The sequence below is a fragment of the Rattus norvegicus genome, chromosome 19 (genome assembly GCF_036323735.1).
Source record: "Rattus norvegicus strain BN/NHsdMcwi chromosome 19, GRCr8, whole genome shotgun sequence".
NCBI classification, from domain to species: domain Eukaryota; kingdom Metazoa; phylum Chordata; class Mammalia; order Rodentia; family Muridae; genus Rattus; species Rattus norvegicus.
This window is the reverse complement of record NC_086037.1, coordinates 73311232-73336911: the sequence shown is the minus strand read 5'-3', so window position 1 is coordinate 73336911 and position 25680 is coordinate 73311232. Positions and strand designations below refer to the sequence as shown.

The following is a 25680-nucleotide window of genomic DNA, read 5'->3' as shown; positions in this document are numbered from 1 at the left end:
AAATCAAGACAAATGTCATCTGCATAATCATGTGCATAAAAATAGAAGTGTACGTGTGCACCGCCGTGTGTGCTATGCTGAGTGATTAGCAGCGCCTGCCTCGGCCCTTCATCTGAATTACGCTGTACTTGTTGGTTAATTTATAAAACATCTATCTGATGAAAACAACCAGCAAACCTCTTCCAAGAAGCTTCAGAAAAGCTGGAAGCACATGAAATTATTCATAATTAGATGATGGGTGGATGATAACTGCTCCTGCTGTGAACACAGATATAAGGGTGTAAATGAGCGCTGAGGGCCAAGGGAAAAGGAGGACCATTTTACCTCAATGTGAAAGAGAAGCTCAGCTTCCGTGATAGTCACCTTTCATAGTCACTGAGGGGCAAAGTCCCTACACATAGCCAGCAGCAGCATCTTCACTGAGAGGGAAGGAGAGGAGAATAGAGTCTGATGCTCGTGAGAGTGACCCTGGTGTATGAAGCAGAATGAATGAAAAAGTCACTACATTTGGTGATGTTAAGAAGCAGGTGGATCAGGGAGCCCAGCATACTTTGTTTCCAAGTCCAGAGTCCCACCTATGTCCTCGACTACTTGCTAATTTTCCTCAGTCTCATTGTCTCTGCTTTTAAAATGAAGGTGTTTCAGTTCTTTCCAGGGTTAGGGGATTGGATCAAATCTATGCCCAGTTGGAACCGGGGATGTAGCCAATTGAAAGGGTGTGTTAGCATTTAAGAAGCCTTGATTGAGTCCCATCTCCAGCACCACTTAAAGCCAGTTGTTCTGACCCATATCCATAATTCCAGCACTCAGGAGTGGGGGATAAGGGGTTTGGAAGTTCAAGGTCATCCTCAGGTATATAGGGAACTGAAGGGCATCTTGGTCTATGTGAGGCTCTACCTCTAAAAGAAAAGTGTCCACAAGCTGTTAAGTGGCCAGGATAGCTCAGAGGCAAACAATGAGAAGGGGCTTATGAGAGATGCCACTCTCATTAGTACATTCACTGAATACAGTTTGCCCCTTTCCCTATGCAGAGGTGGGCTAAGTGTGATTGGATGACAAAGCATTGACAGTGAGACATAAACTGCTTGTACAAAAGCTTGGGCAATTTTCCTGAGTATTCTTCCTCTTCTGCCTTCCAGACAGAGACATTTCAGAGAACAGCTATCCCTTTCAACCTGGTATATAAAGGTCTGCCTCCTGCCCCCAGGCAGTTCAGTGGTGGAGGAATGTAAGTAGAAATAAACCTGGGGGCGGTTATTGCCATGCTTCTCCTGACCACACTATCCCACCAGAGAAAGGTTTGGATGGCATTCTTCTGTGGCTAACTCAGATTGCACCTAGTGAAATGGTATAAGATTCCATCCCATTACAAGTGCTTTAGGAATGCCAATTTTGACTCTGTATTTCTGCCAATGAAGAACTGGCTCATGCAGAAGAATTGCAACTATGGCAGTTTCAGGAACCCCTGCAGGACCACAGGGTCCCCATTATTGAGTAAAGTCTGTGTTACCCAGAATAGAAGTGCATTAACATGCAGACATGCTTAGCACTGCAAAAATGCAAGCTTCTCCCAGAGCTGTGTCTGTCATTCACAAGGAACTGCTTTGGGTTTGGAGATATGGAAAGACAAGCTACCATGAACAAATTAACTTCACCTCTGGTTTCATCTAGAGAAGGCATCAGCAATCCTGAGTGAGACCTCATCTTTTCCCATCCTCTCCAATGGCTCAGTGTTATCATTCAGAGGTTAGCATGAGTTCACTCTCCTGGAATGGGCTCTTTCACTTTAAGTGTACGTTAAACTAATATTGACCTTTGCAAAGTAAAATAGAATCCTGTATTTGTGCTCAAATGACTGAAACTTCAATGGACATAAAGAAAGAAGATAAACTATCTCAGCTTTCTTCTTGCATAGAGACTCTCTCTGGGAGTCAGTCACTTCTATATATCAGGCAATAAATGAAAGACAGGCTCTGTCTTCTCTTAGGCCAATTGATTGGCATATAAGAAGAATTTTCACATGCACATGCTTTATTAAACAATGGTGCAGACTCCATGAAACCAAGCACAGGGCCTTGGGTAGTGGTGTGATGGTTAATCATGATTGCCAGTGTGATGGGATTTAGAACCACAAAGGAAACAAATATTAGGACATATCTTTGAGGGAATTTCTAGATTAGGTTAATTGAGGTGAGAAGACATACCCTAAAAGTAGACAGCATGGTCCTGAACTGCATAAAAGAGAGAAAGTGAGCTGAGGACCAGCATTCAGCTTTCTCTGCTTCCTGATACAATGTGACTAGCTGCCTCTTGCTCAGGCTGCCACATCTTCTCTTCCATGATTTCTCACCTGAAACCATGAGCCAAAATAGACCCTTTCTCCCTTAAGTTGCTTTTTTAGGATATTGTGTTGCAATAAGAAGACAAATAAACAATACAGGTGGAGACATCCAGAAGTAAAGATTGCACAAGGATAGGTATTCAGTATGGTACCAGGGATGACTCCTGGAGAATAGAAAACCTGGGGGATGAGGACCATTGGCTGTATGTGGCTGTAGTAAGGAAGAATCTAGAAGCCTAGTAAAAGCAGTAGCAACAGAATCATTAATGAAGATGTACATATGTGGATTCCATATTTGTCCATAAACGCAAGGTATCAGATGCTCTCAATTAGCTACACAGAATCATGTATATTTTGTATGTTCTACTCCAATCAATCAAACAAACAAAAAACCTCAATACTTATAGACAAAGATCTCAAACACACTATAGACAAAATCCCTATATTTCATCAATGAAATAATGTATCAACCTAGGACTTGAATGTGTAGTTGGTGGGGGAAAACTCAGATCTAGTTCCAATGAAAGTAGGGTATCTATTCAAACTCTGGAAAGAGCAGTAAACAGGACTTGAAAAGAATGTTTTCTCGGGGTCACCTGAGCTGGATCTGCTTCTTTGTATGTGAGCATGATCATTTTGCATAGGCTGAATTCAGGGCCCCTTCCCCTACTCACATGTGGGTGTTTGACCTAGCACCCATTTCTATTTGAAAGCCTTTCCAGGTGCCTCATATGTCTCAGCTATGCCTAGCCTTGTGCCACCTACCTGGATCCACTCCCTGTAGGAGTCCTCTCCTGGTGTCCACCCGTTTTCAGGGTAGTTCAGGCGGGAGCGCTCAACAGACCAGTTGGTACCATACTGGGAAGATGCAGTGATCTGGTCAGAATGGATCTCTCCAGATTCCATGCCCAGAGCCTCCATACACTTGAAATCTGCAGACAAAATATGGAAGACTGAAGATACATCTTAAATTTAATGTGGGAAACTAAAGAGTTTACTCATAGCCTGGGGAGATGGTTAAGGAAGTGTTAGGATCTGCATTTGATCCTCTCAGCACCCAAGTAAAGGCATGTGGGCCTGTGATCTCAGCATTGGGAGCCAGATTCCTGGGACTTGCTGGCTAACCAGTCTAACCAGTCCATATGCTCCAGACTCACTGAGAGATTCTGTCTCAAAACATAAGGGGACAGTGATTGAGAAAGATACACAGCTTTATGTAAACCTCAGGCCTACATACACATAAGTGCACATGTGCAGGGTCGGGGAAGAGGGAGAGAGGAAAGGAAGGGAGAGAGAGGGAGGGAGGGAGGGAGGGAGAGAGAAAGAGAGAGAGAGAGGGTGAGAGAGAAAGAGAGAGAGGGAGAGAGAGAGAGAGAGAGAGAGAGAGAGAGAGAGAGAGAGAGAGTTTATTAACTAAGTCTGACAAAATATGCCAATGTGGGATCACCGGAACATGGCATCTATCTATAATTATGTTTTCCTGAATGTGAATATTTAAAGACAAGACTATGAATGTCAGCACAGTTATTATTATTAACTTTCCTATGTGGGCTAAGGTTGACAACAATGCTATTTGAAGTGGAGGGATGTGGTATGGTTGATAGAGTGCTTGTTCATCGTGGTCTCCCCACATAGGTCTCATGCTGACACTTTGTAATCTGATGAGGAGGGGCATACCACCTGTAATCCCTGCATACTAAGGGTGGAGACAGAAGGACCAGGAACCTATGGGGGTGTCCCTAGCTGAGACTCCTAGTAGCAGGGGATAGGGAGACTGACGTGGTCTCCTCCTGTAGCCAGGTAGGACTTCCAGTAGAGGGGGGAGGACATAAACTCGCCCATAGAACCTTCAACCCAAAATTTGTCCTGCCTACAAGATGCACGGGGATAAAGATGGAGCAGAGATTGAGGGAATGGCCAACCAATGACTGGTCAAAACTGAGACCCATCCCATGGGAGACAGCCAGCCCAACACTATAAATGATACTCTATTATGCTTGCAAACAGAAACCTAGCATAACTGTCTCTTGAGAGGCTTCCATTCAGCAGCAGATGGAATCAGATGCAGAGAACCACAGTCAAACATCAGGCAGAGCTCTGGGAGTCTTATGGGGGATGAGACTGAGGGAGCTGGAGGAGTCAAGGATACAAAAAAGAAGACTTACAGAATCAACTAACGTGGGACCATAGGGGCTCACAGAGACTAAACCACCAACCAAAACCATGCAGGAGCTGGACTTCAGCCCCCTACACATTTGTAGCAGATGTGTAGCTTGGTCTTCATGTGGGTCTCCTAACAATTGAGCAGGGAGGCTATTTCTGATTCTGTTGCCTGCCATTGGCTCCCCTTCCCCTAGCTGGTCAGGCCTCAGTGGAAGAGGAAGTCCTTGGACATGGTATGACTTGGTGTCTCAGAGAAGGCTAATACCCAAGGGGAGTTTCCCTTTCTATGAGAAGAAGGAGACAGAGTAATGAGGGAGTAATGTGTGAGGGTGGGACTGGGAGGGGGGCAGGGGGGCTGAGATTGGGTTGTAAAGTGAATAAATAATAAAAAGAAACATAAAAGAATAATATCAAAAAATGTAAAAAATAAATCCTGCATTTACACATCCTACTTTTACTTTATAAGAAAATGGTAGTGAGTCCCCTGGGGTCTCCCATAGTCAACTGCCCTTGTGTGTGACTGCTCTGTGTCCTAGCTACAGCCTGTGGTTCCTGACACCTGTGCCTTTGAGGTGCCAGGGAGGCCTCCAGGTCACCCCTCATTGTTTCCATGCAGTGTGCAGTCATTTTCCACTTCCCTAACTACAGAGGCTCACACATAATTTTATGGAGGAAATACACGGAATGATTTTTTTTTCCAATTGACACACACTTTTTTTCTTTTAGAGAGTGAGAAAAATCAAACACCAGGCAGCACAGTTCACAGAACGTTTCTTTAGTGTTTTGTGTGGCCTCAGGTGTGTGAGAAATAATGGGTAGTGTTTACTGTAGGGCTTTGTGAGATGGACAAATACAGACCTTCAGAGATGCTGCTCTGCAGCACGCTGTAGTTGGCTGAGAAACCTTCCTTTGCTATTGCGCTGTCAGTGTAGAAGACCATGGATAGAATGCCTGAAGAGGAGCGGATCCGGCCAGGAGTTTTCTGCCCACAGTAACGCCCAATGTGAGGGCCAACTGGAAAAGTAGAAGTACAGAGAATGTTAGATTTCCTCTACAGCAGATGCAAAAATCACCACTCAGAAGGACAAGTCTCCCCAGAACACAAGGATTGCTGTCACCTAAGCTGAGTGTCCTCTGGTTAACTGAAGGATAGTGAATATATTGGATGAATCTGTGCATAGGGTTTGGGAAGATGCTCAGAGGGGCATTCTCAGGACAATCATATTCACCAACCAGCATTAATGTTCTTAGGAGTGGATCAGGCTGGGGAGATTATTCAGTGCAACAATGATGAGAGTTTAAATCCCCAGCATCTACATATGAAGCAAGCATAGTGGCTCAGTGGGAATCCCAGAGCACAGTAGGTAGAGGCAGAGCTCTCCGAAACAAGTTGACGAGTGAACTCTGTATTTCATGCCAGATTCTCCCTCAGAAAATGAAGTGAAGACCAATAGACACCTAAATGGGAGCTTCTGGCATCCACATGACCTCTACACACATGTGCCTGTTCACACATGTGCACTCACATCACACATATTCACATGCATGAGAAAATATACAACAACAACAACACACACACACACACACACACACACACACACACACACATACACACACACGGGCAGTTGCCCTCTGGCCTCCACACAAGTATGCTGACATGTGGATACACATAGAGCTTGCTTCAGGTGAAAAGAATGCAATCCAAGTCATCTGGTGCTACCTCGGTGTTCACCTTCAGTCTAAGCTGTTTCTACAGCTCAGCAGAAAAGATTCCAGTTAGGCAAGGTCCAGGTATCTCACTACTCCTTTACCCAGAGGACAGCCTGAAGACACTTATTGTCCCAGCAAGTATCCAGGGCCACACAACCTCAATTTTCTTCTTTTCACTATGTAGCCTTGGATTCTAAATCACTCATATCACTCACTTACACAAAATACCCTCCATGGCTGTGCACAACAACTGATAGACAATTCTAACTATTCAAGACTGAGAGACTATAAACAGGAGGTTTTATATATGATAATAAGTCACAATTAAAATGAATGGAAAATGTGTTTTTATGATTTCTGTTTTTAACTCTTCCAAACCCAAGAGTCGGAATTGTACTACACTATATTTAATGGCCAAGAAATGGCTCACAGTAACTACTTGTACCCAGCAGGAGATATGTTTGCCTTAGGCCATGAATGGCCCAACATTGACTAATTTGTGTTAAAGTCAAATTCTGATTTCGCTCGGTATAGCTGGACTTCTACTAAAATGTTTTAGCTCAACCTTGGCAATGAGTCACTTAGTGCAGAAGCCCCCAACAGCTGAGGGAGCTCTCCACTGATCTGTTCAGATCAACAAAACAAAAAAGTAGTCATTTTTCTCTCGTACTTTTTTTTTTATCTCACATATGGTAAAAATATACCAGATGGCTTGAATTTTGAAGGACAGTCTGGTGTAGACCATTTTCCCTTCTCAGAAAACCATTGTTCTATGCGCTTGACTGCTCCATTTAAGGATCCCAGGAACTGAACTTTTTCCTGTTCCCTAGGGTGTAGGGACAGGTCTTCAAAAGGGACAAGGGTCTCCAAGGGCCATGCCCATAACCTGTGCAGAAGGTAGCTGATGAGGGTAACAGACTCAAGTATCATTGCAAATGTGAAGCCCACAAGAGCTGGTCTTCCCGAAGCCCCAAGAACCACTGACTTTGTAAGTGGAAAGCCAATCTGAAAACTTGGTATTTTATTGTATGTAGACCCTTGGCTGACAGATTTCAGTTTGATAAATCCTCTTAAACAAAATAAAAACTAACCGAGGTGCTGCATATATTTCAGTTTATTTTTGTTGTTGTCTTTGAGAAAGGGTTTAATGTATGTTCTAGAATGGTCTCAAACTGGCCACATAGCTGACAATGACTTTGACCTTATGATCTTCTGTTTTCACCATTAGATTCACAGGAGTGCTCCACTATGCCCGGTAATAGGCAGATTGAATCCAGGGCTTCATTTGATAAGGCAAACAAATCTCCCAATTGAGCTTAGTGGCCAGCTTTAGCGCAATACTCTTTTTATATACATGAATCAAGGGCTTTGTGTATGCTAGGTAAGCACTCTACCCATGAATCCTCAGTCCTCGGCCCACTGTGCATTACTTTGAATATGTGACCACTCGATGTGTTCAAAGTCATCAACCTGACTAAATTCAAAGGCTGTTCTTTCTGCCATCACCCCTCACTCTAGAAACTTGGTGTGTAATGTGGTTTACCACAAGGAAAACACAAGGGTATCCTAGGAGGGAGGGTGATAATGATCCTTTAAAGAGCACCACACTGCTCAATAGCTTTGAATGTTGCAAAAAGAATTTTGTTACAGTTGCTTTGGAAAATTGAACTCTTAGTTTCACTCCTTTTCAGATTACTCTTGGCCTGGATTTCTTCTGCAAGTGCTAGCTCTTTGCCAGGCTTTCTTCATCCTGGATGTGAGGCCCTGCCACTAATTCAACAATTCTTTTCTTGACCAAGGAGCTACAGGTTGTCCATAATGTATGCACAAAAACATCTTGCTGGAGCCAAGAACTCAGTTCTTCCCTTGCCTGGGTAAGAATCCCATTTTGGTCTGCAGTTATAAATGGGAGGCTTAGTGTCCATTCATCCTCTCCTCATGGTTCCCACTCATTTAAATTCCATTAGTGTGGTTTCATAATCTTTTTCTTTAGTCTGTGGGCAAACTTTTACAGTCCTAATCCTTGGGGTTGTTCCTTGATCACCACAGCCCCTGACCTTCCCGACCAACACTGGCGAGGGAAGCACTGACAGCCATCCCCCTCTTCCCTATCATCCCATTCCTTTGGGGAGGGTGGCAGGGAGAGTCTCTTTGAAAGAGGAAACAGAAGAGAACTTGTCTAATGCAGACTCATAATTTAGAGAATCTCCATGACTCACTGGTTTATAATGTTGGAGGCATACTGGGTAAATCTGTCTTCTGTCTTTTAGAACATTGCCCCCAGACAGATCCCTGTATGTTTCCTTAGGAGCCCTCAAGATATGAGAGTGAAAGGCTTTGGCAACAATAATACAAAGAGGTATTGAATTTTTGTGAGCAACAGGAGGACCTCAGCTTCGAAAGCTAATGCAATATTGATCTGCGCCAGGAGGACAAGGCACTCTCATGCGCAACGTATGTGCTCATTTGTGTTTTATTTGAACAAGGCTACTGTTTGATTCTTTTTGTAATTGTGGACCCAAAGGCCAAAGAGATCACCAAACCCAGAAGTATAATGCAAAAGTAAATTACTGAGGACTTAGTAAGGAGGATACACAACCTCTGAAAAGCAAGACCCTAGTTCTATCAGGTTGGATGAGAAGGTGAAAGAATGTCTGTTTTGCTTAGATAACAGCACCCAAGTCCATTACTCTTTCCAATAATCATAGCTCTACCTCAGAATGAAAATAATGTGGTCTTTTGTCTTGTTATATGAAGAAAAGCAATGACAAAACAGAAAAAGCCTTTTTTTGTTTCTTTCCTTTGTTTTTGCTTGCTTGTTTTTTCTATTTTGTTTTTCTGTTTTATTTTCTTGAGACAGCCTGGTACTTATTATGTTGCCTAGGTTAACCTTGAACTCATTAATCTTACCTAAGCCTTCCAAGTTCCAGGATCGCATATATATGACCATGCCCATCTAAAGAGTGAGAAAACTTTAATTCATCAGAAAGGAATCATTTCATAGGCACCAGACAGGCCACTCAACGTTTCATAATTTAACAAGCATATCAGTAGAGGATCTCTAAAGCTTGCACATCTATTTCCATCCATGTGGTCTTACTAGGCTACTTTAAATGTAAAAGTAAAGAAAAACAACAGCAGCACCCATCTAGCTCTTAAGAAACTCATTATTGACTCTGTTGATCATTTCCACGATGTCGATGACAACTAAGCTCTGGTCTTTCTTCCCAGCTCAGAGAAGGTGCAACAGTGGTGTGAACTCATCATTCTCTGGTTCCATTGTTCAGTCCACACAAACATGTAGTGTCCTTTGCGGAGGCACGTTTGACTCTCTGTACCAATCCCTTCAGAACTCATGGATCCCCCAAGTTTCCAGAGAGTGAGAGATAGAGACATACGATTTGCAACGTGCATGCCTTGAATTCAGAGTTTTAGAGTATACTGCTTTTCTTCAAAGTCAATTTGAGTCAATAGATATCTTTTAATTACTTAGTCGTTTAATTTGATATTTATGATAAGATGGACCATAAGGTCATGCAATGACTAAAAGCCTTCTACACCTTTTGGATATTGTTTCTGGAAAGGATATCACTCTGATATCCTATCTATTCGGAGTTATGAGTGTGGAACTACAATGACAAAAATGTTTCTAGTGCCAGTAACAAAAGACCCAGGAGGGTCAGCTCCCATTTTCCCTAGAAGAGAGACAACTAGAAGTATGCTGGCGCTGGTGCGGACTGGATAAGGCCGGGTAATTATGAACAAGCATACAAAGATTTTGTGTAGCGAATATAGCTCAGTTGATTTAGTGCTTGTCTAGTGTTCATGAAGCTCTGGGTTCAATCCCCAGCATAGCATAAACCAGGTGTGGCAATGCATACCTGTTATTCCAGTACTGGGAAGGTGGGAATTCAAAGACATTCTCAGCTATGTAGTAAGTTTGAGACCAGCCTGTACAACATGAGACCCTGTCTCCCAAATAAACAAAATAATGACTTCTTCATATCCCAAAGCTAGTGTTCTCTGGAAATGAGTCAACTCTGGCTCAGTTCAAACCATGGGTGCACAGGGCTGGCAACTCACATTATTCTTAGTTTCAACACAGTGATTTTTGTAGAACCAGAAAATTACCACTTTAAGAAACCCTTGACACTAATAACAATGTGCCTCTTTCGAAAAGTATTCTAAATAAGTTGGTTGATGGGACCTCCTCCTCAGATGTCTTTTTAATTGAAAGTTCTAGAAAGGAAGGCTGCAAATTTGGGTTGTGAACAAATAAACCTATTATTATGCATTCCAACTATTGTTACCACATTATTATAATGTTGTTTTCCTAATTATCAGATTGAGTGCTTGGAAATCAATCAGTGCTATGTTTGGGAAAATCTCATTATCTAATGAGAGGAAGAATTTCTGTAAGATCATTATAACCTTCTTCATAAGGTAAAAAAAGAAAGAATAGATCAAACTAATGTTAACTTGCTCATTCATTAAGTGACAGTATAAAGCCGCTCTAACATTAAATTTTTCTCTGCTGTTTAGTGAAAAAGTGATTGGAATTTAAATGTCCTTTTCAGAAATATAAGCAGTCACCTTCATATTTTACCTAATCTTCACTTAGAATGTACTCAGCTTAAGAATACCAAGCTACTATTTTAAAGATAGTTGTACATCTTCAACTGCTGGCCATTGAGCTCTTTGATTTTTCCTTTCCAATATATGCAGTGTATTCTCGAGGGAAATCTTAACAGGAAATTGGGCTAAGCACAATTTCAGCAACACAGCTGCAACAAGTTCTTTCATACTTTTCTCATTGTTTGGAATTTTCATGTCAATTTTTGCATTCACTTTCTAACTCTCCTGAAAGTTTCATAAATGTCCACGTGAATATTTCCCAAACTCCTTCAAACCCATGCTCAAAATTGTCTTGTTTTACTTGGTCTGGCTTGACCCCCACCCTCCACCTTCAGAATTTCAACTACATCCTCTCTTCCTGATATGTCATCCCTTAATTCTGCTCTTCTTTCCCTCTCTCATTTCTAGAATGAGTGATTTGATGTAATGATGTTTTAATTAACAGAAATAAAGTAGTCAGAAAAACTATTTGTTGATCTCCAAACTATCATAGAAATCACATAGAACTTTGGATAATCCAGACTCCACTGCCTGTGTACACAGTGAAGGAGTTGGGAGCCATAGTTGGAAAAGCCTTTCTAATCACAGAAATTCCATCCCTGACATTCACAGTTTATTTTCCCTTTTCATTTTGGACTATTTTAAGAAACGATACATGCCCTGTGACATTTATAAAAGATTCCTCCTTTTTGAGGGGTTTTTCCAGCTGCTCTTAGATGTTACCTTCAGGGAATCCATCCCAGATCTCCAGCCGGTCATAGCGACAGAACACTCCTCCGGGAGGATTTGAGTCTTGCTCCAGGTCAAAACTTTCAAACTCTAGGATTATCTCAGACATCTTTGGTGCAAAGATGATGTAGGTGCACTCCAAGCTGTTGGGGTATTTTTCAGGGAACCCAGGGGACTTTATCACTCCAGTAGGTGCTGTATAGTTCTGAGAACATTCGGGCCCTGTGAGCAAGAGATAAATGGGACACAATGAAAATTTCCCAATTTCACAAGAAGTATGGGGGGAGGCAGGGGTTTCTAAGGAAAGCCCACCATCATCTCTAGTCACTGCTTAGCCATTCCTTAACCTTAACAGTGACCTAAAGTCAGGCTAAGGTTCACTGTGCTCAGCATAGTGTCCTATTTGTGTGGAGTAACTGAAAAGCATCTGATGTTGCAGGCATGCACACACACACACACACACACACACACACACACACACACACCATGATATCAAGTATCATGAATATATATATACACACATATATATATAAATATATATATTCATTCATTCGTGTGGGAACAATGACTAAGTAAGCTGCAGAAATCTCGACAGAGCCCTAGAGAAATAATTACAGCCCCTTCAAGCTCAGATCTTTAAATCTCAGGCTGACAGCTCTTTATTGGTGAAATAGAACATTTATGGAGGCGAGGGAGAGAATTCAGCCAAGAGAGTTTGGGTTTCAGATTCCCCTGGCAGTGAGTCGGTCACTCTGCCAGATGTGACCTCTGTCTCTTTGACAAACTGAATGTGAAAGGTAATTCGTACATGGACCCTGGGTGACTGACTCAGGCTGAGCAGTGTTGACACAGGTGCATGTCAACGTGTGGCAGTTAGCAAGGGCACCATAAACTGTGATTATAGCCCTGATGCTAGGAGTCACCTGATATCAACACTGGCACTATAACCTTCCCCCCAACTATCAGCTGTGGTGTTGTATACCATCCTAAATTTGTTCATTTTTACATATTTACAATGTGTGATTTTAATAGCTCTTCAGGGTTATCAGGACTTTGCAAACTGTGGTGATTTGTGATTGCAGAAAAAGAGGAAGTGTGTATGTACCACAGGCTGACCTTGTAGTTATATAAATGAGTAAGATTCCAAGTCTATGGCATCTAGCACCAATCAGGTTAGTGCTGTCTACACAGTTGAAATGCCAGCTTTCTCTTGTGGCAACCACTGCTCTGATCTTCAGGTAGCCACATTTTAAGCAGAGAAAACAGGACATCCCTTCCCCTTTAAAGAATTATTGTGTGTGTGTGTGTGTGTGTGTGTGTGTGTGTGTGTGTGTGTTTGTGTTTATGTTTTCCTGCACGTATATACACCACAGGAGTACTTGGTGCCCACAAAGGTTGAAACCCCTGGAACTAGAGTTATGGATGGTTGTGGGCTACCATATGAATACTGGGAACCAAATGTGAGTCCTTCTAAGAGCAAAAAGTGCTCTTCACAACTGGGTTATCTCTCTTGTCTCAAAAATGGGATTTGAATCTCAGTACTGAATCCAAGAATGTTCAAGTTAGCTTCTCTTTCCCTGCACCAGTGGCTGGCTGTGACTCACAGGTCACTGTAAGAATTCAAAGAGTTGATGAAGGAAGGTGACATATCAAGACTGTTCTTTGCATCTTTGTGTGCATGAATGTATGACTCTGTGTATGCAAGTGCATGTGGATCTGCATGCAGCAGCCAGAGTATGACCTCTGTGGTCTTTCCTTAGTGCCACCCACCTGGTTGTTTTGTGACAGGGTCTCTCTGTTTTACTTGGACCTTACCCAGGGTTCACAGATTTGATAGACTGGCTGACCAGTGAACAGAGTCTATCTCTCCAAGCATGTTCTATTATGCCTGGCATTTTACTTGTGTATTGGGGATCAAACTCAGATTCTTATGTCTATAGGACAAGTGCTTTACTGATTGAGCCATCTGCCCAGTCTGACACTGAATTGAATAGACATGCCCAAAGACTTGAAGTAACTTCTTAGACATCAAAGCCAGTTTTAGTGACTCAGGTCAATAAGCCTAGTTTCCATCTGAGGCGCTGGCAGTTCTTCTGGGGAAAATTAGTTGGCTAGCACCTGAGTTATATATTCACACTTCAGGAGTGTAAAAGAACAGGGCTTGTTACCTGGACACAATACACCTGACCTTCCAAAAATGATCTGGCTTGTGAAGAATGCCTCCTAAACTTTCTTACATGGGCTCACTCTACTCCATGTTACCTCCAGATCTTTGATTATGGCTAAAACCTCATGAATCTGTTGCATTTTACCAGGTTAGTTCTAGATGAAGGTTTTCATTCCATTCTGAATTTTCTTGGAACTTCTCAGACAACATTGATAATGCCAAGTTGACTTACAAATTCATAAGTAACACATAAAATAATTACAAAATATATACATACCCCTATATGTCACATACCACAATTACATATCAACATATTATTTATTTTATATTAATTTACAATTGCATAGCTAATAAACAATAAATCCCTGTATTGAATGAGGCATGATATGTCAATCTTAGAATTTTACTTTTAAGATGCAGTGTGTCGTCATGTCTCAAATTCCTCTCTGAGGAAGAAACACTTGGTTAGGCCTTCTAAGGTAAAGTACACAGAGAACTCAAATGCAGGTATTATTACCTTCTGCTGAGAAAGGTTATCATGACAAATGAGACTATGGTTCAATGAGACAAAATAAAGTTTGACCAGCATTGACTCCACTTTCAGAACTACACAATTTTCAACATTTCCACAGTGTCAGGCAACATCATGCACTCTTGGAAGTGATTTCAGGTTGGGTATGGCTCAATATACCACAGAAATCTCAAGGTGTGATTGGAGAGAACTAGGCTGAGCACCAGAAGATATGGACTCCACATCTTGGCCACTGAAACCGTGGAGCCTCAGGTATCTCTGAGCCATCCTTGTTTTCACAGGGCTCTGAGTTTTGGATTAGAAAAAGAAAATGATAGTTTCTCATTTTCTCTACCATACACCAACATTCTTATTTTGTTCTGCTCTGCTGTTTTTGGTGAGAGAGGGCCTCAGAAAATGCAGACTAGCCTGGTACTTGGTTTGTAGCAGCGGATGCCCTTGAGCTTCTTATATTCTTGCCTTCATCTTTCAAGTGGGATAGCTCATGTTATACCTGTGCTCTACCGACTGAGCCGCATCCCCAACCCCAAATGATTGATTATTTTTGTCTCATTTTAACATCTTCCTTTTTAACTGTTGTATAAGTTGGCCCCATTGGAAAAAAAATGCCCCCTTCACAGGAGACAGTGGCAGGAGAGGGCTCAAGAACTCCACAGAAGCTCCCAGGGCTGAACATGGAAGCCAGTGAATTGCAAAGGGGGCAGTGCTTGTACACATAAATCTAGAGGGGTACCATGTTTGACCATGACTTGGAAGATGACAAGTGCCTTATGTGGCTACCAATGAAGTCAGATCTGTATATTAATGACAAAGGGGATAGGATAATTATAACTACAATGCTTTCCTGGAGTTTCTATTAGATAAGGTCCCCTATTTCCTAGGAATTCAGCCTCATCTCCTCGTAGCTGAGGATGATGGTGAAATTCTGCTACTCCTGTCTTCAATGACCAAGCAATAGAATTTATACCATGACTAGATTACCTCATATTGGGGATGGAGCCCAGGGGTTCCTTCATGTTAGGCAGGTACTCAACCAACTGAACAACATCTGTCCCTGGTTCTTGTTAAATATGAATGTTAATTATACAGTCTGTACCAAACACTGCCACTCAGCCCCTGACACTGAGGTCTACACAAACTGCTCCAGACTCTTTAAGTGGTGGGGCTGGTGGCCCAGGCTAACAGACAGGATAGTGGAAGAATGACAAGCTCAAGGTGTGAATGTCTCAGAGAAGGATCTTTAGGGGAATGTTGGGCTATTGGCCCAAAGTTCCTACATCTGGGAGAGTAGATGTGAAAGAACATCAGGGCTCTGGGGTAAGAATCAAGGTGGTCTGAGGTGACCAGGGGAAAGGTGAAGAGGTACTAAGGCTGCAGGCAGGACAGTCCTTGGTCTCAGCTCCTGGGCTTAGGAATAGCAAATTCTCATACTTGTAATCCACTGCCTGAAAACCTCAAAGCCAGCATCTAAAAAATTAATTTCCTGGTTGCATTAAACTATGATCAGTATAATCCATGTGTTTTTTTTTTAGAGACTTTTGAAGTTTCTGAGCCCTCAAAGGAGTGCTGGGTTTTCAGAAGATCAGAAATCTATGAGTTCTGTACCATTAAATGACTTCTGAGGAATAATATATATTTATGCATGTGTTTTGTGAATATTTTTTACACAGACTATAGGGGAAGTGGTAGAAAAGCAGGTTTTTTAGTTTCTCAAATAGAAGTGACAGTGTTGGAAAATAAAGCATATGTTACATGGGGGAAATTTGAAGATAGTAAGAGAAACATTGGTAAATGTGATATATGTGTATATATAGTATACTTGTCCATACACTCTGTGTGCTGTATCAGGTGTACACACATAGGACAACTTGAGCATGTGCACAGCAAAGTCAGGTTAACTAGAAATGCTTCCTGAGAAGAGGCTGGAGCCAACTTTCCTAAAAGGTCAAGTGCAATTTGGAAGATACATACAGGAATTCCTTCCCTGAGACTGGAAAGAACTGGCTCACTGGTAGTTGCTGTAACTGTTCCTCTCGAGCACAGGTCAGTGGCATGCGTCAGAATTACATGTTTTTGTTTCATCCAAATCTACATGGCTGTGCTGGATTCCACTGATGAGGAAACCAATACACCAGCCAGCCATCCGCACTGACAGGCAGTGGCAGAAGTGAGCACTCTGATCAGAGACAGTCCTGGAGCAGGATGCTCAATGTTGTAAGTGACAGTTGAAAGAACAGAAGGCAAAGGCTGCTCAGGCCCTGTCCAGCATCCAGCAGGATCGGACTTAAGCCAGCAGAAGAGGTTATAAGGACAGGGGCTTGGTGGCCCACGCAGAGGCCTCAAAGAGGATTAATCTACATTGGCAAAAGCACAGTTTTGGTTTACTTGTTGGTTCCTTGCAGTCGACTTAGAAAGAAGATGTAATTTTCTGAGTCTGTTGTATGAAACTGAAGTGAAAAGGCAACACTCTAGATACAGGGAGTGACAAGAGAGTAAGCTAACTGTGCTTGGGGTGTGGGCTCTGAAGAATGAAGAATTCGCAAAAGTCAGCAACCTCTCCCCCCTCTTCTGTCTCCTCCCCTTCATCTGTTTCTCTACTACCTGCAGATCATTCAGAAATATTGAAAATGAAAGCCTATTCTTACTCCTTTTCTGACACCTGTTGCCCTTGATGATACCATATGCAAGAAAGCAAGCACATGTGAATGCATGTGTGTGTACCTACAGATAGGTAATGCCCCTTGGGTAACAAGTCACACAATTTTTAACGCAAGAAAGCATGGATCCGTGTAACCAGGGGTTCATATGTATGTGTAGGCCACAATCTTAGGTATTATTCTTTATTTCAAACAAATTTGAGACAAGGTCTCACTAGCTCATTAAGTAGAGATGAATAACATGTTCCATGGATCCTACTCTCTCCAGCTCCCCACTGCTGCAATTATAGGCAACACATCTTGGCTGTTAGGAGTTCAACTCAGGTCTTCATGCTTGCAAGACAAGCACTGTACTGTCTGCCCAGTCCTGTGCTTACATATAATTATGCAAGATGTTATTTCTACACGAGGTAAGGTCAGGCATCTTCATAATGTAAAGACGTCATATTGACAGCTTCCAAACTCCCAGTGCTTCTTCCTGCTGTGGGCTATGGGCCCTGGTTCCATTGCTCACCTGGAATACCTTAGGTTTTTTTTACACTGTTGTCACTAGATTTTTTTATCTCCTACTCAAACAGGCACTTTCTCCTGTATTTCACAGCATGTTCTAGACTTAGTCACTGTTTCTGGATTGTCAAGAAATACTGGCCAACTGAAAAATTTAAGTATCAGAAACAAATTCTAATACAAGAAGAATGTGCAACGGTCTCCAGATACCTCACAGTGTTAACCTGTTTCAGATTGGATCTTGAATGTCCCAGCTTGATCTTATTGGAAGGTGGGGGACATTTAGGGAAGTAATCTAGTCATATTTGTGTGTGTGTGTGTGTGTGTGTGTGTGTATGTGTGTGTGTAATCTTTGAAAGTGGTTATAAGATGTCAAACTTTGTTTTTATCAAGGCGTGGTCATAATCTCTCAAAACTGGAAGCCTATGAACTGTCAGGCAAATAAAAGGAAATTATCAACCACAGATTTAAGGTAAAAGAGACGAACTGCCCTGACTGACACAAAAGAAATCAAACTTCATGCCTGGGGATATGGTTCAGTTGGTAGAGGACTTGCTTGGCCTGTATGAAGCCTGAGGCACCATCCCCAGGGAGGTATAAACTGTGTGTATGGGGCCACACAGTTGTGATTCTTATACTCAGCAGGTGGAAGCAGGACCATCAGGAGTTCAAGGTCATTCTTGGCTACATAACAAGCAGAGTGTAGTTTGGGTTAGATATCTTGGAGGGGGATGGAGAGAGACAGGAGGGAGAGGGACAGGGAAGAGAGCAATATTTTTGTATATTTCTGAAAAAAAAAAAAAACAAGAATCAATGCCTTTCAGAGAATTCAATGTGATACATTCTCTAATCAACACATTTCATGGCGGCATCTTTTAAAAATTATTATTTTTGAGTACTTTTGATCCATTTCAAACGCACTCTATTCAAAATATTTTCCAACATTTCTATAAGGGAAAAATGATTTTTTTAAATGAAAGGATGGAGCCGTGACCTTCATCTTTCTTTTCATATGATCTCTTGAAACCTCAAGCAACACTAAAGAATCATTTAGTCATTCTTGTTCTTATATAAGTTACTTACCTCTCTTGAAGATTTCATAGCGGATGGAAAATCCTGCCCCGTGGGTCTCATAGTCAGAGACAAATTTGATGAAGAGAAATGGCCCTGAAGACACCACAGGTGAAGGTGCGATCTTCCCACAGAACTTCCCCCACAGGCGGCCACCTTCATTCTCTCCATCGATCACTTCCACATAGTCATACCTTGCAAACAAGAGAGGGAGGTGTCGTGAGGTGGGGAGGAAGGCCCTTTCAATTTCACATTTTGAGAAATGTAACAGCTGGTCTGGTCCGTCAAGGGGGTGGGGAATGCACCATCTGCATTTACCACAGTGCTCAGCACAGGGGGACGAGACAGTGAAATGCAATAATTAAAATGGACTGCATCGCCCGTGCACATTATCAACAACACAGAACCATTGAGAATAATGGTGTCCATTATGCTTGCAGACAATGTCAGTTAAAGTAACCAATTAACAAGAAAAAGCAAAATCTCTGAAGCACAATTCTCTATTATTAAGTAGTGTTGCTTTGTCTGGGGTAGGGGGTGTCCTGTGCATAATGTGGGACATTCTTTTCAATCCGCAAGCTTCTCTTATGAATTCAGAATGTCCCCTTGGCTAGAGTGCCCCATGAACAATACTTTGATTTCTATGAGAGACCTTCTAAACATATGGCCACAGAATAATAAACAGATTCTTCACTATTTAACGCCATTCTGCCCAACTCCAGTCTTCTGAGAAAGGACTCTCTTCAGCCACATTCAGCGGTTGAGACAGAATATGTCCCCAGCCTACACGAGTGTCACGAAGCATGATTTAAACTGAAAAAGAGGGGTGGGGGTACGTAAAAGTGGAGAGTCACTTTGTTTATACTCACTAGTCAGAATCTTTAAAGAGATATTGTTGGGAAAAAGAGACTCCACAATTGTGAAGTCATCAAGGAAAATGGTGAAAAGATCAGACTGGCTTAATGTGTGCTCAGAGCTCAAGGATCTTAAAAAAAGGGCAGAAAACGTCCAGCAGGAAACACAGGTGTCCCTGAGTAGAGCAAGATTTCCACTGGTTTGGCGGTTTGTTTTTTTAGTCTTTCTTTTGACTTCCTTTTTTCTATTTTTATTTAAAACCATTGTGGTGTGTGTGTGTGTGTGTGTGTGTGTGTGTGTGTGTGTGTGTGTGTCTGTGTGTATGTGTTTGGATCAGAGGTCAACACTGGATATCTTTAAGTGCTTTCCACCTTATTTTTTGAAACAGATTCTCCTACTGAATCTGGAGTTCACTGATTAATATGGACCGGCTGAGCAGTGACCGAGCTCCAGCCCCACCCCCACCCCATCTTCACTTCCCAGTGCACATGGTTACAGATGCATACTGCCATGCCTGGCTTTGACATTTGGTTGCTGGGGATTTAAACTCAGATCTTCACGCTTGTGCATTGAGCACTGTGCTCAATGAGCCGTCTTCCCAGCCCTTCCATTCTTACTAAGCCGCTACCTGGGACTCAGACAAACCTGATTTGTCTTCGTTTTTTCTCCTAGAACTCATGTGAAACTGTTGCAACCCATTATTTCAAACCTCAACTTGCTTTTAAAAATCCTGGGATATATTCATTTCAGGCCCCTGGCTAAAATATGACAGTCACATAAACCGTATTTGGCAATTTAAAAGAAATCAAGTGAAGGAAATCTTCATGATGACTGTGCAGTCACTAACAAACTCTCTTCAAACTGCCAGGACCCATGACTTATGTCTACGGAAAACCCCGGGAGACAAGCGCCAGGATGATATCACTGGTTAAAGTGGACAGCTCAAGGCTCTTTAAATTAAAGATGACATTACCTCATCAGTTAAAATTGTCTGCCAGCTTTGTGTATCGCGAGAAGAAAATAAAGCTGGCATTGATGGAGCTAAGCATTCACATATGTGAATTACTGTCCAAACACCATTTCCCTTGTTGAGTCTGTTACTTCAGTAGTAATCATGGGGCCAGATAACACCTCTAGTATTACTGTCCCTTTGTGAAATGTGGAAGTATACTGAGGAATTATTCCTTTCTCCATCCTGGAAGAGATGTTTTATATTTAAAAGATAAAAGAGAAGGGGAAGGTAAGAGAGGAGGAGGAGGAGGAAGAGGAGGAGGAAGAGGAGGAGGAGGAAGAGGAGGAGGAAGAGGAGGAAGAGGAAGAGGAGGAGGAGGAAGAGGAGGAGGAAGAGGAGGAGGAGGAAGAGGAGGAGGAGGAAGAGGAGGAGGAGGAGGAGGAGGAGGAGGAGGAAGAGGAGGAGGAAGAGGAGGAGGAGGAGGAAGAGGAGGAGGAAGAGGAGGAGGAGGAAGAGGATGAGGAAGAGGAGGAAGAGGAAGAGGAGGAGGAGGAAGAGGAGGAGGAAGAGGAGGAGGAGGAAGAGGAGGAGGAGGAAGAGGAGGAGGAAGAGGAGGAGGAGGAAGAGGAGGAGGAGGAGGAGGAGGAGGAGGAAGAGGAGGAGGAAGAGGAGGAGGAGGAGGAAGAGGAGGAGGAAGAGGAGGAGGAGGAAGAGGAGGAGGAGGAAGAGGAGGAGGAGGAGGAGGAAGAGGAGGAGGAGGAAGAGGAGGAAAATATAGTTAAAAGCCTAGACAACTTTCAGAGGTAACAGTAGCCCTGGAAGTACAAGTCTGGACCCACCACAGCCTCTCCAACCAGTCTTTATGGAGTGATTGCTTTCATGTACTGCTCCACTGACAAGAAAGGCCTGCAGGCTCTGCCCTGTGCTTTCTTATAATCTAACCGTGATTTGAACTGCTTGCTGTGTTTGGTCTGGCCACCGCGCACACCCAGCCTTGCAATATAAGCTTTCACTCCAATCTTGACACGGTATGAATACTAAGCAACTAAATCCTGTTGCATGCTGCCTTCCAGGGACAAATAAGAGAGGTGGGCAGGCTCTGTGAAGGAGGAAGGGCATTTCTGTGGGGAGGGTTTTCTTCCAAGTATCAGAGTGCTCAGCTAACTCCTGCGAGAGAGGGGAGAGAGCTAGTATTTTAATTCATACATTCTCTGGTAGTAAATACCAGGCCCTCCCCCTTGGCAACCATAAAAGCTATTTTTAAAAAGTGTGAGGGGTGTGAATTAGAATCCCTTCCTAGCAAGAGATAAGCTATAGCCAGTGCCAAGTTTAGGAAATTGAGTTATTCAGGGATACTGCAGTCACATTTGGATGCTGGAAGGCTGCTAGCATTTTAGCACTCCCTTCAAAGTACTACCCAATCACGTCCAAGCAATATAGGAAATGAGGTTCCTGCACACATGCACACATTCAGGAGAATGGATTTTGCCCAAGTTGTAAGAGTAACATCCCCAAAGGAGTGAAGAGGAGGCAGCTTGCGTCTCCCCCTGGAGTTGACACCAGCCCTGCTCCCCACCGTTTTTCCCCCGTTAGATGTTAGACACCATGCACAGAATGAAGCTGGTGGCCAGTTTCCTTCCCCAGAATACCAAGGCAGCTCACTGGCCTTGTGCCCAGGATCCCAAGTTTGCAAATTTTGACACTCCCTCCCACCACCTCCCCCCACCCCTCCCAACCCTCCAAAAGGCTGTGCATTGCTCTGTTGCTGCTGCCAGTGAAGAAACCACATTTGCTTGGTTGGATTGTCAGGATCCTCAGCTGAGACACAGAATGAGAAAAGGGCAGGGGGGTGGGGGGGAACCCGACCGAGACCGAGACTGAGACCTGTTTGGCTCCAGCAGCTAGGGGAGACCTGAAAACTTACACCAAGAAGAATCTAATTTATGAAACCACAAAGAAAGCTCCCCAAATCAACTCATCCTGCTCTGGAAACTAGGTGACTAAGGAAGGGAACGCCCTTCCATCCGGGAATTTAGGAAGCAGGCCCCTTCTGTCCCTGTACCCAATGCCAATGTGATGTGGCCCCTTGCTTATTGCAAAGAAAATGTAAACTTCATTCTTCTTTTTAAGTCAGGATCTCGAGATCCTGAATCACCAGCTTCAAATTCACGGTGTGCTCTTAATCCTCACATGTTTTAAATGTTAGATTTACAGGTGTGAGACGTTATCGCCAGCCTGGGGAACATAAACGTACAGTGGATATTTTTTGGGTGGCTTTCTCCCTCTATTGGAATCCTCTATCTTCAAACTCTTCCCTGTGTGATTAAAGTGGCTGAGCAGATAAGCGTTTCCTGGAAAAGCAACAGGAAGATCCATGTAGTCTTCTGCAATTAAAAGAGATAGTCCCGCAGGTGCTGAGTTCCAGAGTAGCAGCTGACAGATCTTTCCTTGACTGTTCTTGGCCTTACACTCTTAGCCCTTCACCAGTCACAGTCCTTTGCATGCATTAATTAATCCCCCAACCTCACCCTACCTGGTGAAATATCTCTAATCCTAATCATCCGTGAGAGTGACAAAAGAATAAAGATTTCCTTCTAAGAATTCCTGAAAGAATGGCCATGGTACGCAGGGTATAGGGCTGCCTGCTTTTAATCCCAGCATTTGGGAGGAAGAGGCTGGCGGATTTTTGTGAGTTCCAGGCCAGTTTGGTCTGCAGAAACAGTTCCAGGATAGCCAGGACTACTATATACAGAAACCCTGTCTCAAAATAAATAAATAAAAATAAAAAAAGAATGACCAAGGGATTATTCCTTTTTTTTTTTAGTAGGCCTATATTATGGTTTTAGAAAAATGGCCAGCTAAGGCAGAAAGTGCCTGAGGAATGAGCACACTGGGTCACTAAAGAATGGCTCCAGACACTTTAGAGGAGTGTAGCAATGAACAGATGAGGAACACACTTATGCTGGGTCTTCTCAGGAGACTAGAGATGACCCATGGTACTGTGGAGGAGCTGCTAATTGAAGGAAAGTCAGTTCTCTGTGGGATGTTTTCTGATAGAGAGAGCTACCAGACACCATCTCCCTCTACCTGCTTCCATACACCCTGGAGCCGGTAGGAAGGGAGAATCTTAGGGTGTTTGTCTTTCTGATCTTCCAAAAGGATCATCCCCTCACACCTGACAAGGGCACAAGAAGGAAGAAGCAATCGGATATCCAACATTGCTCCCTCCCTAAATTGTGAAGGAACATCCAGAGACAAAGTCCCCAACTGCAGCAACAAGTTTCTGTGTAGTGCTGGGGTCTTTTGAACAAGGTTTCAGAATCGTACCCAACAGCCTGTAAAGGACTGACAAATTTCCATCTAAGAATGACATACTTCATTCTTATGCGTACTTCAGAAAAGAAATCTCCCAGAGAACTGGAAAGAGCATTGAAAACACTTGGTGAAGAAGCTAGACATGTTTGTCTGCATGCTGGCTCGGAGCAGTTTCATGTGAGAGCCATCCCCCAGGAGTTCTGGCTGGCTTCCAATGTCCTAAACAAGACATTTGAACAACCTTATGATGGCCATAGCTTCTTCGGTAGTTAAAAAAAAATATCTTTTTAGAAATCCATTTTAAAAAACAGTCTAGAACAGTATCAAATATTTACATACATTCATATTAGGAGGTGCTTATTAACATTCTCAACAACTACATGTATGTGGCGTGTATATGTATATGTGAGTGGGAGTGTGCTTGCCTGTATGTATGAATGGAAGCCAGAAGTTGATTCTGGATGTTTTCCCAGAACTTATTGACTTATCTACTCTGGCTGGCCAGAAAGCTGCAAGGATTCTCTTGTCTCTATCTTCAGTGTTGGGGTTACAGGCTCTGTCTGCTCTGTCTTAGTTTCTTTTCTTTTGTTGTAACAAAACACTATGACTAAAATAACTTATAAAAGATAGCGTTTAATTTGACTTATGGTTTCAAAAGATGATGGTGGACTCTAATGTTAGGCACGGAGGCAGGTGTAGCTGAGAGCTCACATCTTGGTCCACGAGTGGGAGAGAGAGTGAGCACACTGGGAATAGCATGTATCTTTTGAAACTTCATGAAACCTCACAGCCTGCCTCCAGTGACACACCTCCTCCAATAAGACCAGACCTCCTAATCCTTCCCAAATAGTCCCACCAACGAGGGGCCAAGTATTCAAATATATGAGTCATAGAGGCCATTATCATTCAAACCACCACAGGCTCAAATCACCATGTGCAGATTTTACATGTATATTGGAAATCGGAACATGGGCCCTCATGTTTGTCTATCAAGTACTTTACCAACTGAGCTGTTATTCCAGCCCCAGAATTTTAATAACAAGTAAAATGTGTATGCTGTGAGGAATGAGAGGTCTACATAGAGAGTGAGCACTCAGTTCTAATTCATTTACAGAACAAAGAGGAAATATGCCTAGTACTGGATTACAAATTGATCTCTGGGATGGGAGATGGCTCATGGTAGAGGTCTCAGAAGACATGAGTTCAATTCTCATCACTCATATGGTGCTCACAACCATCTCTGAGATATCCAACTTCTCAAGTGCAAAGGTTACGTTACATTCTCAAATTTAGAGGTATCAGTTGGAATTGGCCCTTTGGGTTTGGGGACTGTGGTGAGCATGCATCACAGCCGAGAACCTAGTGAAGGAATGTTGTTCATATCATGGCCATGAAGCAAGGAGAAAACAAGAAAGATGCTCTGGGCTATTTCTTCCAAGAGCACAGCCCCATGTCCCTGTGAAGTGAGAATCTTGAACAAATACACACAACCCCTTTTTAAAGATCCACTCTCTTCCAAAGTTTCAAATGAGGCCTTAGGGAGTCACTCAGGATGAAAATTATGGCAATTTTAGTGTGAGCAAAGGCGAGAGTGTACAAAGAGAGATGGTGCATGCATTCTCATCCTCCAGGGAGCCAGCTAGGCTGAAAGTGACTGTGGTCCTCCTGCCATTATGGCCTGTGTCCTCCAGCCCAGGCTGAGTGTCAGGGACTTTGTGATGAGAACCAATTCAGCTGAGCAGTGGGAACAAATCCACATGGATACTGGAGAGTGGAGGGTGTGGTAGCTTGATCCTCTAGATATAGGCAGATCAGCACAGTAGGGAGGGACTGGAACAGGCTTTCCAGTCTCTCATGGTGACTCAGGGGGAGGACCCTCTGAAGTCAACCTGGGTGATAATGTCCCAGATTCAGAGCACAAAGGAAGCCTCCTGCTAAAGACTCTGCTGAGTGTTCCCAGAAACAAAGGCACACTATGACAGGGCTGCTTTCTCCTAGTTGCTAGCCTGCAACACAACATCCATTCAGAACTCAGAGTTACCCTGG

General features: G+C 43.0%; 1 protein-coding gene and 1 long non-coding RNA gene across 12 annotated transcripts in view; one reads left to right on the top strand and one right to left on the bottom strand.

Annotated features, from left to right (window-relative positions):
- The window catches only part of Nrp1 (neuropilin 1), a 155149-nt gene that overhangs the window by 74794 nt on the left and 54675 nt on the right, over positions 1-25680 (bottom strand). For all 6 annotated transcript variants that reach the window (NM_145098.2, XM_006255825.5, XM_063277784.1 and 3 more), the window contains 4 exons: positions 18525-18706; positions 11573-11800; positions 5363-5518; positions 3107-3273 (listed from right to left, as the gene is read on the bottom strand). In NM_145098.2, the coding sequence (NP_659566.1) occupies positions 3107-3273; positions 5363-5518; positions 11573-11800; positions 18525-18706 (733 nt within the window). The remainder of the gene's footprint in view (positions 1-3106; positions 3274-5362; positions 5519-11572; positions 11801-18524; positions 18707-25680) is intronic.
- LOC102548537 (uncharacterized) overlaps positions 1-25680 on the top strand; it is a 60697-nt gene that overhangs the window by 15489 nt on the left and 19528 nt on the right. Inside the window, exons 3-7 of one of the 6 annotated variants that reach the window (XR_005496964.2) lie at positions 1140-1228; positions 7906-8088; positions 8523-8668; positions 17536-17712; positions 17835-18529. This is a non-coding gene — a long non-coding RNA (uncharacterized LOC102548537). Of the gene's footprint in view, positions 1-1139; positions 1229-7905; positions 8089-8522; positions 8996-10558; positions 12064-17535; positions 17713-17834; positions 18530-25680 lie in introns of those variants that run through there. The other 5 variants (XR_005496965.2, XR_005496963.2, XR_010060292.1 and 2 more) reach the window with 5 other exon arrangements.